At 35.6% G+C, this 13,543-nt stretch overlaps 2 protein-coding genes across 4 annotated transcripts; one reads left to right on the forward strand and one right to left on the reverse strand.

Annotated features, from left to right (window-relative positions):
• Positions 1-560: 560 nt before the first annotated feature.
• LOC132607273 (transcription factor MYB60) lies at positions 561-2,829 on the reverse strand. Its single transcript, XM_060321175.1, has 3 exons — positions 2,457-2,829; positions 2,079-2,208; positions 561-1,633 (listed from the first exon to the last, which is right to left on the reverse strand). The coding sequence occupies exons 1-3, from the start codon at positions 2,587-2,589 to the stop codon at positions 1,039-1,041; spliced, it is 858 nt and encodes a 285-aa protein (XP_060177158.1). The 5' UTR covers positions 2,590-2,829; the 3' UTR covers positions 561-1,038.
• A 4,951-nt stretch (positions 2,830-7,780) lies between these two features.
• On the forward strand, positions 7,781-11,599 carry LOC132607274 (uncharacterized). Of its 3 annotated transcripts, XM_060321177.1 has the most exons (5): positions 7,781-7,920; positions 9,115-9,352; positions 9,446-9,507; positions 11,092-11,241; positions 11,401-11,599. In XM_060321177.1, exons 1-5 carry the CDS (start codon positions 7,873-7,875, stop codon positions 11,419-11,421), a joined length of 519 nt encoding a protein of 172 aa, XP_060177160.1. In that variant the 5' UTR covers positions 7,781-7,872; the 3' UTR covers positions 11,422-11,599. The 3 variants fall into 3 exon arrangements, with proteins under 3 accessions (XP_060177160.1, XP_060177159.1, XP_060177161.1); XM_060321176.1 differs by having other exon boundaries at positions 11,092-11,599; XM_060321178.1 differs by having other exon boundaries at positions 9,449-9,507; positions 11,092-11,599.
• Positions 11,600-13,543: the final 1,944 nt, after the last annotated feature.

The following is a 13,543-nucleotide window of genomic DNA, read 5'->3' on the forward strand; positions in this document are numbered from 1 at the left end:
ATTTTAAGTTGTATCCATTGTCCGCTGATAGTGTCAAAATATTACACCATCAATGAAATTTAACATGACATAGTAGGTTATTAAATTATTATCTGAGTTATCAAATCATCACGAATGTTATAAACATTTGGCGATTATTGCAGGAAACTTATCTATATGGTGTAAAAACATCATAAACAATTAATGCATAGAACTTAAACATAAGTTTAAAGTGGTTAATTAATATATAGAACTTGAACATACGTTTAAAGTGTTCCAATGTCTAGAACATAGTTTATAAACACAATAAGATATTAAAAATTCTATTTAAAGTGATTAATTATATTTAAATGACTTTAAAGTGATCTTGCATTTCTACCCTTCTTAATTACTTCCTACCATATTCTACTTCAATAGCTTTTAATTTCCTGCCTGAAAGAAATTACAACCTCCATCTACACGAAATATCTTTTGTTCTTTCAAGGTTATCGAGGGAATATTTGACACTACAAATAATGAACACTCATGATTCACGAAATTTCAATATCAAACTTGTGTCATTGAAAATTTTGAATCATTTTTATACAATTACAGAACTATATATGATGTTTGATCATAAAACTAAGTTGCATTCATTCAACATTGAATAATTAATTTACAAATTAGACAAGACTCGACTGATTTGAGGAGAAAGCTATCATGGAGCTTATTTTACCTTCTTAGAAAAGTTACATAAAATTTATAACTATGTTAACTTAAAAATTCACACATCGGACTTCGTCCACAGTCATATCACCAAAAACCTTTCTCCAATTGACAAAACATTCTGCTATTGACACTTAAAGAGGCACTTTTAACATCTTGTCACTTTGTTGAATCACTACTTGAGCCTCGATACCATTTTGATGTCATGGAGGCTGGAGCTAGACAAATGAGCTGTTACGCTTTCTTAAAAGAGTAGCCATATCTCCCCCTCCCCCAACCAACCCCCGTACAACTCCACTCAAGGAAAAAAGAAAAAAAAGTAGCCATAAGTCGTAATTAAAGAAATAAATATTATTATGTGAATATCATTGGAAGTTCCATGAGTTCTTCAACTTGACCAGCATTTTCATCCAGTAGCCACTTTTCAAGATATGTGAATGGAGGTGGAGAAGTACTATTAGTACTTGTCTTTTCCGCGACAACTCCACTGCTTTCACAAGTTGATTTCCCTTTTGGAATTGTTACAATATTATTGCTAATTCCTCCATCTTGAATCCAAGAATTTTCACAACTCTTAACAAGTTCTTGATCTTGTTTTTTTTGTGTCGCATGCAACATCTCATCATGATCGGTATTTCTTCTAGAAGGATTTGGGGAAGATCTCATCCAACCTTCTAGAAGTCTTGAAATATTCTCTGTACTTGAAGCATACAATGAAGAGGAAGAAGAATTTGGAGAGTTCAATAACTTTGAAACTTGTTTATTGCCACTAAATTGCCATGAGAACTGGTCAAAATTATTAGTGCTAGAATTATCTGCAGGAGGAGCCAAATTATGTGAACCCAAATCTGTTTGGAATTTCTTGAGCTTTTTCTTTAGGTGAGTGTTCCAATAGTTTTTGATGTCATTATCTGTCCTTTGTGGAAGATATGAAGCTATGGCTGCCCATCTGTACAAATACATATCAAGTCATATAAAAAACTTAAAATATGTAAGCTGATAAAAATAATTACCAATCTCTGAAATTACCTTGACCGTCAGGGGCGGAGCTAGAGGGGCTCGTTCAAATCTCTTTCACCAGAAAATTACACTATAACTATGAGGTCGATTTTTTTTATGTAATATATAGTATATAATGAGCTCCTTTACTGAAAATTCTGCCTCCGCCACCACCGACAACGTAAAAAACCTTTACAATATCATATGTGTGTGTGTATAAAACTTAAGTCCAAGCATGTATCTTACTCCAAAGAATAAAATGGGAAAAAATATTCAGAAGGGTGTATTTATTAAATCTTTTATTTCTTTTTTTACTTGTTTAACCATACAAAAAACAATGTGGAATTTAAAAGACCAAAAAGAAATTGTTAAGTATGGAGGTGAAAGAACATTACTTGTTACCCAATAAAGCTTGAAGATGGATAATCATTCCTTCTTCATGTGGAGTGAAATTACCCCTTTTGATTCCAGGCCTCAAGTAATTTGTCCACCTTAGCCTACAACTTTTGCTGCACCTCATCAACCCTATTAAAAACCCAAAGAAATTTCTTCATTTTACATGTATATTAACACAGAAAAACATAATCTTGTTGAAACAAATAAAAGGAAAAACTCTATATATGCTCATTATAATACTAAAAAAGTCAGCCCGCTACACAAAGCATCCTGTGTTAAGGTGCGGGGAAGAGCCGCATAACCGGGTGGGGGGTGTTATGTAGAATGATCAATTTAATTATAATACTATTAAAAAAATGTTCTGGATTTCAAATTACCAGTATTAGTAGGGACTGATCTCCAATTTCCAGGACCATGTTCTTGGATGTAAGAGACCAAAATGATATCTTCTTCAGGAGTCCAAGGACCTTTCTTGATACCAATTTTGTCACAACAAGGAGGCCTTCCCATTTTTTTGTTGTTGAAGTTTTGATGTATAGAGATCACTTGAACTGAAAATGGTCTGTTTAAATAAAGGGTGGTGATAGTAAGAAAAAGAAGATGGTCTTTAATTCATTCATAGTTGAATTTGCTGGACAGCGGGTGACACACATAAGTTCTGTGTCCTTTTGTGGCACTTAATGTTAAAGAGTTAAAAAACACTTGAAGTCAGAAGGTGTTGAATTTACTAGTTTACCTTTTCTTTTGGTATCACATGGCTTATCAACTCTTTACATCTGTTTACTTTATAAAGGTTAAAAAACATAAATTATCAGTACTTGTTCAAAAAAGTTATTTACATACTCAAACTTTACCCGCGACGTCTTCCCTTCTAATCACATTGAAATGAAATTAATACCCTTTATAAGAAAATCCCAAATTTATGTCCGGTGGTACTACACGTAACATGTGTATTAATTTATGCCAATGAATTCTTGATTCAATTTGTTGAAAAGTTCATGATTACTGAAATCCTTGTAATAAGGACATCTCTTGAACATGAAATGCAGAATAATCTAAAGAATATGAAGATTGTATCTAATACAAAGAAGTTCGTTGAAATGAAACACAATAATATAACTAGTTTCTAGAGGACGGACGTGACTTGTGAAGATATTTGGACGCTCTCAACTTTAATTTATCATATAAATTTGGCTTAAGTTATCAACAGACCCTCGAAGTTGTCCGTAAAATCCATTTAGACCCCCCATCTGAGACTCTTACCATCTGAACCCTCCAAAATCACTTTTACTGTGTCACTTACCCCCTGTTTGGATGGTGGTTTCCCGTGGTTCATTAATGTATGGTTTTCTATGAAACCATGTTTGTTTCCATTATTCTTAGAATTATGTGGTATGGTGTTGTAAACTCATGGTTCATTCCATGGTTATATAACCATGAAAAGTCCCAATTTTTGAAACCACGGATTTGGTGGTTTTTCCTTGGTTACGTATTTCATTTCTCCATTATACCACCCTCCACCATCCACCATCCACCATCCACCATCCACCACATGCCTCCTCAACGCTACTACTCACCCCCACCACTCACCCGCACCCCACCCCCGCCCTACTACCCACCTCTACCCCCAACTACCCCACTTCTCTGCCACCCACCCCAACCACTACCCGCTACCCCTCACCACTGCCCAACCCCACCCCACAACAACTCACCCCCACCCTCATCCCATACCACCCACCTCACACTAGCCCCATCTACCACCCGACTTACACTACCCACCCCTTCCACCACACTCACCCGCTACCCCTCACCACCACCCAACCCCACCCCCATCCCCACAACCACTCACCCCCACCCTACCACCCACTACCCCCACTCTCATCCCATAACCACCCACCTCACACCACCCACCTCTCCACCACCCCCACTCACTATCTACTTACTTTTTAAAGTTCATATTTTATTCTTTACCTGAGTTTTATTAATATATATAAATTAATTTCTAATTAAATGTTAAGAGTATTTTAGTAATTTTATAAGTTATTATACAGTACCATACAGTCAAACCAAACAATACAATGTTATTAAACCACAATAAACGATACAGTCTATCCAAACATTATGTTCATCAATACAATATAATACAATACTAACAACATACTGTACAATAATGAACCACGGGAACAACCATCCAAACAAGAGGGTTAAACATAATGCACAGTGTGTGCATTACGCTCTTCTGAAGGGGCGTAAAATGCCAATTTTTTAATCATTAAAAAAAAAACCTATTTTAAAACTATTTAACTAATTAAAAAAACATTTCAAACCCAAAAAAAAAAATACTGAAAACCCAGCCCACCCTCCCCGATCTGACCGGATTCCACTCGCCGCCGTCCCGTCGCCGCTTTTTTCTTTCCGTTTTATTTGCTTCTTAACTTCCAATTTTGCCCACACTTCTCTCTCCCTAAACAGCCAAAAATATTGTCCTGAAGACGGTTATGAAAAAAAAATAAAAAAAATTCAATAATTCTTTCCTATTGGCGTAAAAAGAGGGGAAAAGAGAAGTTTTTTTTTTTTTGTTACCTTGTGAGCGTGAAGCTAAGGGGGGTTTGAGTGTTAGCTGGCTTTCTTGTTGTTTACTGTCATTCTTTAGCCCAGTTGTGTCGGCAAAACACATCAAGAAAAAAAAGGGCAAATTCTTGATGATGCTAGCAACCAGTTAACCCATCATTTTGTCTTTATAATAGGCAAGTTTGACTGAATTCTTGATAGACCCCAGTGTATGCTTTTCCGCTTTTCTTGGTTTATGGGTTGTGATTTTAATTTCATGTTCAAACGGAGAAGTCAACATTTTATTAATAAATATTCCAATTTTGCCAGCACTTCTGTCTCCCTAAAAAGCCAAACATAAAGGGTGGGGCTGGGTGGGATGGAGTTGCGGTGGCGGACGTCGGGCCGGCGGCGATTATGTTAGAAAGAATCACCACCAACCATTGAAATGGTGGTGGCCTAGTGGGTCTAGGTGAAGTTGCCATTGTTGATGGGAGATGAGTTTTGGGTTTTTCAGGAGATGGCCGGCGGGATGGGGGAAGAAGGGTGGGGTTGCGTGGGGATTAGAGGTGTTAAAATGGGCGGGCTCAGTCCAATTCAACCCAGCCCTAAAGGGCCAAAAAATTAAATGGGTTAGGACGGGCTGATCCTTTTAATTAAAGGGCCAATAAAATGGCAGCCCAACTCAGCACTAAGCGGGTCGCGAGCTAGGATGTGCTAGCCCTTTAAGTTTTTTCGTCTTCCAAAATAATATTTTCTAAGTGGTTTTTGGTACAATTTGAACATGAAACTTTTACAATATGAAATAAAATCTTCTACTACTCATTCTTACGCAAATTCATATCATAAAAGAAAAAATTCAAGAGAACAAATAAAAATTATTATTTTTGATCGCTAATTCAGATCACGTTTAAAAGAAATTAAACATAATATAAATTCTAAGATTAAAAAGTATTACTCCAGTTTTTTATTTACTACTTAGTAGTAAGTACATTCTTTATTCTCATCACTTTTTATCTTTTTGTTTAATTTACTTATATTTTTTTTAAAAATTAATTAATTTATTATTCTTTTCTGGTCTCAAGGGTTGGCCTCAGCCCAACCCTTGAGGCCGGCAGACCAAGAGAAGCTGGACTTTTGAGTCTCACTTCTATATGGGTCAAAGAAATCTTAACCCAACCAACTTAAATAAAGGGTTGGGTCGGGTCAGCCTCGCGAGCCAAACCCATATTGACAGCTCTAGTGGGGATGGGGGTGGGCTGTAAGAAAATAGAATTTTACTTCTTTTTTTTCAGAAATAATTTCTTATTAATTAAATAAGTTTTTATTAGTTTTCTTTTTCTTAATTCAAAAATTTATTAATTACTTTGGGCCCAGACGCCTGTCATTATTTCATTCGTCCTTCTGCCACATCATCCACGTGTGAGTTACACATCCTTTATTTTTTGGATGGGTTATGATTTTGTGATTGGTACACATTTGTGGGGGTTGGAGGGTTCAGATAGTAGGAATCTCAGTTGAATGGTCTAAATAGATTATACGGACAAATTCAAGAGTCTGTCGATGACTTAAGCCTATAAATTTTCATTTGTTTACTTCAAACAGTATCTCGGGAACATTTTTTTTTTTTTAATTGGGCTGTATATGATGCAAAGAAATCCTTTGCACCCTTGGTTTCATTGCTGCAATAACATAATAGTGTATGCTTAGTTTGGAGAAAAATAGTCACAACTGTCAAGTACCTTTATGGGGCATTGGCACTTATGTCCTAATTTGAGGTAGTCTTTAAATTTTGTCTTTCATAACAAATAATTTTTTCACTGGACATAAGTTTATATTTTCACATCATAATATTTCAAAAGTTATGTCCCGCATGATTAAAAAACTTATGCTCCGCTAGGCATAAGTTCGATTGCTAAAGGATAAAAATATTAAAGACCAGCCCCCATTTGAACGACAAAAATTAAAGACCAACCCATTTGAAGGGAAAATCATGCAATTTCGTCACTGGATCATTTGCCCTTTTGTCCCTGTTTTGTGTTGGTCTTTGATTTTAATCCCTCAAGGCAAATAATTTTTTCGCGAGGCATTAGTTTATATTTTCACATTGTAATATCCATAAATTATGCCCACATAACTAAAAAAAACTTATGCCCCGATAGGTATAAATTCGATTGTTGGAGGACAAAAATTAAAGACCAATCCATTTGAAGGACAAAAACTAAAGATCAACCCATTTGAAGGTCAAATTTTGCAATTTCTTCACCTTTATGTGAACTTGGATCTTGTAAGAGCTGAATTTGGGCCCTAAGTTGGGCTCGAACTAGTAACCCATATATGAACAAATTTTTGGGCAATTTGCGCGATTGGCCTTGTTTGGGATGGTGTTTAATTTTTTTCCCTCAAATTGTTGATCTTTAATTTTTTTCGTTTACCTAAAATATCCTTAGATTTTGGGTTCGAACTCTCGCTCAGTCAAAAAGAAAAAAATTGCAAGGCACAATTTCGTAACAAAATTAAGCTTATTCAAACAAAAAAGTTAGGCCTTAAGGCATAATTTTCGTGAAGCCTTGCCGTGCGAATATATATATATATATTTTTTTTTTTACTGAGTGCTGGGTTAGAACTCAAAACCTCGGGTATTTTCGGCCACTTTTTTAAGGAAAGGGAAAAAATTAAAGACCAACAATTTAAGGGACAAAAATTATAGGGCAATTCGCAGTAATGCCCTTATTTGGGGGTGGTCTTTAATTTTTGTCTATCAAAATGAAAGTATTTAACTTTTGACCTTCCCCTAAAACCTCAAGGTTCTGAGTTCGAACCCCTGCTAAGGTGAAAATAAAAAATAAAAAATAAAATCAATAGGCAGAGGTTGTCTACAAACTCTGCCCTATCAGGCAAAATTCTACCTTGCCAATCTAAACTTCTGCCTTCCGAAATTCCTTTTTTTTTTTTACTGAGCTAGGATTCGAACCCAGAACCTCGAGGTATTAGGCGAAGGACAAAAATTAAAGACCATCAATTTGAGGGCCAAAAATTAAAGACCACCCCAAAAGAAGGCCAATCCGCGCAAAAAAAAAATGAAAAGTAAAGACCACAGCACCTTTGAAGTAGAATCCGGTGAAAAAAATGCAAGTTTATCTGGGCTACCCGACCCGTTATTAGAAGGTAATTGTCCATTATAATTGGGCCTTTTCAATCACCAGATTGACCGTTGACCGCTTCTCTTTCTGTTCATTCTCAATGGCAGAGCAGAAAGAAGAAACAAAAGTCAACCAAAAATCTCATTCTGTAATTCTTCTATCTTTTATTGATCTTTCTGTAATTATGGTTTTGATTTCTGCTAGTTGTTCACCACATTGATTTCAGTTCAACATCAATTTGGGTATTTTCATTACTAGCCATTTAGAATTCAATTTCCAATTTTCTACCCCTGCAGTTTCAGCAACTGACCAATTTATGCAGAGATTAGTTATGCATGTATTAGTTATTCATGTACTCCCTCTGTCCCAATTTATGTGGCACCATTTGATTAGGCACACAGTTTAAGAAAGAAAGTAAGAGTTTTGAAATTTGTGGTCCAAAACAAGCCTTAGATATTTGTCTGATTGTAAATCATAATTAAAAAGGAAAACGTGTCACATAAATTGAAACAGAGGGAGTATTAGTTATCTATCTTCTATCCTGCATAAAGTAATACATAGTCTCATAGTTATGCAGGTTTCTAAATTGCAAACCAACACCGTATTAATTTTATACATGAATAAATTACCTCCTAACCAGCTACCAAACATGGTATTACTTGTGCAGGATTTAATACATGAATGACTTGCCTCCTAACTAGCTACCAAACGACCCCTTAGTTCACAGTGAAATTGTGTATATTTGTAGTCAGTGATTTAAATTATTTGCTCTAATTGCTACTAGAATAGTTCATTTTCTATTTACTACCCTAAAGTTTGTGGAATTTGATATTATCTTGTGATCCTACTGAAATTGTGGTTTTAAGAGTTCATTAGTGACTGTTTGAGCATTCAGTTCACTATGAAATTGGGTATTACTATAATCAGCAATTAAAATTGTCCCTTTTCTTGTTTTGGCAAGAATAGTTCATTTTCTAATTGCTACCTTGAGGTTTATGAAAGTGATATTATCTTTTGATCCTTATGACAGTATCGTGTTAATACGGTTATTGACCGTTTGATCATTTACTTCACTGTGAAATTGGGTATTTTTGTAACCAGTAAGTAAAATTGTAATTTCTAATTGCGACAGGAATTGCTCATTTTCTGATTGCCACCTTGAAGTATCTGGAAGTGATATCATCCTTTAATTCTTCTGAAATTATGTGTTTTGATACAGTTGATTATTGCCCATTTGAAGTTCATTCAGCACAATGAAATTTGGGAATTTTTTACTTCATAAAAAATTTGGGTATTTTTATAATAGGAAATTGAAATTGATCTTTTAATTTCTGCGTTGTAGTTTGTGGAAGTGATTTGCAAATGTACTGGCAAGACTTGGCGATTTGCTGCTGGAACAGAGGCAAAATTTGCGCTGAAATTTATCAATAGCAGTAGGATTGATTCTATCTTGGCAAACACACCTGTAACCTACATTGAAGCTGTCAAAGATGGGGAAGTGCCTGTGATTTTTGGTCCCAATTCAATTCTTGTGAATTATGGCAAAGGATGGAAATTGCAGCCAGCCACTGAGACTACAAGTAAACTATTATGATAGTTAATTGTTTTTCGTACCTGAATTACATAGAAATAGGAAATTGTCAGTGTTGAGGTTTTCTTTAACCCTCGTGCAGCAGTTTTTTCCAGAGGGATGCCTGATGACTACGCAGCAGTGCGACCAACATATGTTCCTCCGGTATGATTGTGATCACACTAGTCAAATTACCTATCCTTTCACATGAATTAGTGTTCTTTCTATGTTCCAAATTGAATATCCACGTTTAACCTGTCTTGGAAGTTAAAGAATTGTAGGTTCACATTTTATTAGTTGTTTTTTTATTTTGGTTTAATAGAAATAGATTAGATTAAAGTAGTACGATCAATAGTGTAAAGGAGTTTCAAATGAAATTTTGATTGTGTACTACTTTGCTGTGTTTCTAAAAACTTTTCACGGATAAAGTAGATACTATTTTGGAAATGGTTAATAAAGGAAAGGTGGACATTCAATATGAATATCTTTTATTCTGTTGGTGATTTGTATCTATATGTTCTAGGCAAATCCCATGTACGTCTCTATGCATGTTTATTTATGTCTGTTCTATTGAAGTGTGCATTGTCAATTTTGTCTAGCTGTTCTTATTCCTGTGGTCCAAATTTGCTTTTCCTTGTCTTACAAGCTGCGAACTGAAGGTTCAGTTGATGACTCTTGCTGATTTAGCACTTGGAAATTTCATGGTTCTCTTTTCTTACAGATTTTCTCTCTTGTGGCCTCTTCAGTTTACATATAGTATGTCAAATCTGTATTTGAAAATTGTAGTGAAATGAGATGTATGCCAGTGATGAGCTTACTCCTAAATTCACTGACATATATCAATTGTATATGTGAACCGTTTGTAAATCAGTAAATTAACATTTATGCCAATTTCCAGACTTTCCTTATATAACTTGCATTTGGATCTTTCTATACTTTTGTTTTCTTAGACTTGTCTCCAGCCATCAGGTACTAGATAAGGGGAGAGTACATGCTGAGAGTTGTTTTTGGAAAACAGAGATTCCACTTTGGCAGTGATGATTAGTGAGATGGTAGTCTAATGGATAGAAAGCAATATGTATAGACCTTCTTAGAAATTCAATGTCTTATTTTCGAGATGTACAACAGCTTCTGCGAATATATGGAGGCTTGTAAGTGTTAGATTTTTTTTTGTTGTGTTATCTTGATTGTATTGAACATAGAGGAGAAGGGGTCACTTCATACCTATGGAAGTGTAAACTGGATATTAAGCAGAGTGTACAATTTGTTTTTATAGTTCAGATTCAGTATTGAAAAAGCATTCAGTCTAACTTTCTCTATGATGCGAGTAAAAGGAGTTCTGTTTGTGCTTGTGATAGATATGAGGACTGATGAATGATGGCATCTCTTCATTTTGTTTGATTGAAAGGGAAGAGGGAGGAGAAATGAATGTGTTTACAAGAAGAGTGATAACACTCTGGTTGAGATTGTGAACTAATCAGATATCAGTTTGTATAATACCATGAGTAATATAGAATTCCCGAGTATAAGAAAGTCTTATGACCGGTCCCTTTATGTTGTTCTGCTGTTTTCATTTTCCTCTTGGTCCTGGGTGCCTCTCACCCCACAGTTTTTGCGGTGTGTGTGTGTGTGATTGGAATGCGATGTAGGTTGAGCTAAAGACTCGAAGCAGTTGAACTTGAAAGTTGAAACCATGCATGATAAGCAAAACCGATATTTTCTGATTCTCTGACTTCCATTTTTTTGCAGGCTTCGGACAACTCACATTCTGAAAGGAGAAAATCACAAGCTGCTCTAAGCCCTATCTACATCGGAAAGATATTGCTTGTATTTATTCTAATGTTTTTGATTGGTGCCGTCTTCACCTTGTTTCTGGATAACCTTCCACAGCTATTATCTAGATATGGGCTCGACAAGTGAGGGATGGCTCAGTGGTTAAGCACCTCCACCCACGACCGGTAGGTCCTGGGTTCGAGTCACACTGGAGGGGAAGTGTGGAAACACTATAAATCCTCCTAAAATGGGAGGGGAAAAAAAAAAAAAAAAAAAAAAAAAAAAAGATATGGGCTCGACCATTGAATAGCATCTGGAGATGCACATAGCCTGTATTTAAGAGCATCTGCTTGTGTAGAAAATCTGAAATATTTGCCTGTGTTTATATTGTAAGGCTCTGCTAAAGGAACCGTTGCTATGCTTACCATCACTTATTGGCTTATTGCTGTTTCTGCAAATCTGATATTGAAAATCTTTGAACTTCCCTCTCTGGTTATTTGATGCAGGTTAAAGTTTGCAGCTGAAAGCTGGCCTTGCTAGAAAGCTCAAAACGTTTACATATTTAAAGAACTCTTATTTGTTCCATTCATTTTATTGCTCATTTCTCATCCAAAGCTTGGTGAATCTAAAAGACGTTTTTCTTCATATATGTTTTAGTTTTAACTCTTTAGTTAACAAAAATAAATTGCATATGCGACTAGCAATATGAAGAAATAAGTGATTTGTATTCTGATTAAAGATTTCATTTTTGTTTACTAAAACAAAGCGCTTACTTTGTGGGATATTCTTTTTGGGTTTTTCTTATTCATGCTAACCATTACTATATGTATTCTTATTCTAAAGTTTATTCGTTAACAAAATAATACAGAGATTCTTAGTTGAGTAACGCGAAAAACAAAAATGATAGCCGGAGATGGCAAGATGTACCAGTAACGTTGAGTTCTCTATTAAAGATCGAACATAAGTTCTACTCCCTGATACCCTTTTCCTTTTAGACAGATTTAAAAAAAAATGATACATTTTTATAGTATTTGGTACTAATAATTTAATTTTAAACTTTTTCATTTTATGCATATGAAATAATTTATAGCCACACATTTCTTTATGGCTGGTTTGAAATCACAAATTTCAAAAGTCTTTTTTTAAAAAAAAAAAAAACTTTGTGCCCAATCAAACATATCACATAAGAGTCAACTCAACTTAAGGACTATATTAATTGAAAATTCAAACTTAAGGGACTACTTTGGTCCTTTTTCTTTTATTTTTAAAGTGATTTTTAGTCCTTATTACTCTGTAAGATAAATGTATAAACTTGAATGACCATGTGAGGAACAAAAAAAAAAGACTTTACTTGGTAATTTGTTTAAGTTGAGTGATCATTTGAGGAATTGACTACAACAATAACATACCGAGTATAATCACACAAAGTGAGGTCTGGGGAGGGTAGAGTGTACGCATACCTTATCCCCTACTTTGGGAGGATAGAGAAGTTGCTTCCGATAACCCCTCAGCTCAAGAAAGCAATTCAAAGCAGTCAGCAGAGAAAATAACGAAAAATAGAGAAGCCATAACAAAATATTATATAAAGCATGATAAGCCGTCTGAAAAAGGAACAATAACTACAATATAATGATATGCTAAGTGAAGAACATGAAACAATAGATAGTAATATAAATCGACGAATAAGGAACTACAGGAGAAATACTACAACTACTAGTAAGAGAGGATAAGCAGGATAACGTTCTACTACTTGCAAACCTTTTACCCTAATTCATGTCCTCCACACTCTCCTATCTAAGGTCATGTCCTCGGTAAGGTGCAACTGTGCCATGTCCTGTCTAATCATCTCTCCCCAATACTTCTTCGGCCTATCTCTACCTCTACTGATACCATCCATAGCCAACCTTTCGCACCTCCGCACTGGGGCATCGGTGCATCTCCTCTTCACATGTCCGAACCACCTCAGTCTTGCTTCTCGCATCTTGTCCTCCATTGAAGCTACTCCCACCTTATCCCAGATGTCTTCATTTCTAATCCTATCTCTCCTTGTATGCCCACACATCCATCACAGAACACATCCACCGCAGCATCTTCATTTCCGCAATTTTCATCTTCTGAACATAAGAGTTCTTGACTGGCCAACACTCGGGCTCATACAACATAGTTGGTCTAACCACCACCATATACAACTTGCCTTTGAGCTTTGGTGGCACCTTCTTGTCACACAAGACACCGGATGCAAGCCTCAATTTCATCCACCTGCAGCAATACGCTGTGTGACGTCATCATCGATTCCTCCATTTCCTTATATAACAGACCCAAGATACTTGAAACTCTCTTTTTTCTGGAAGACACGTGTATCAAGCATCACTTCCACGTTATTCACACGCTCAACACCACTGAACGTACATTCCAAGTAATTCGTCTT

The sequence above is a fragment of the Lycium barbarum genome, chromosome 8 (genome assembly GCF_019175385.1).
Source record: "Lycium barbarum isolate Lr01 chromosome 8, ASM1917538v2, whole genome shotgun sequence".
Classification (NCBI taxonomy): domain Eukaryota; kingdom Viridiplantae; phylum Streptophyta; class Magnoliopsida; order Solanales; family Solanaceae; genus Lycium; species Lycium barbarum.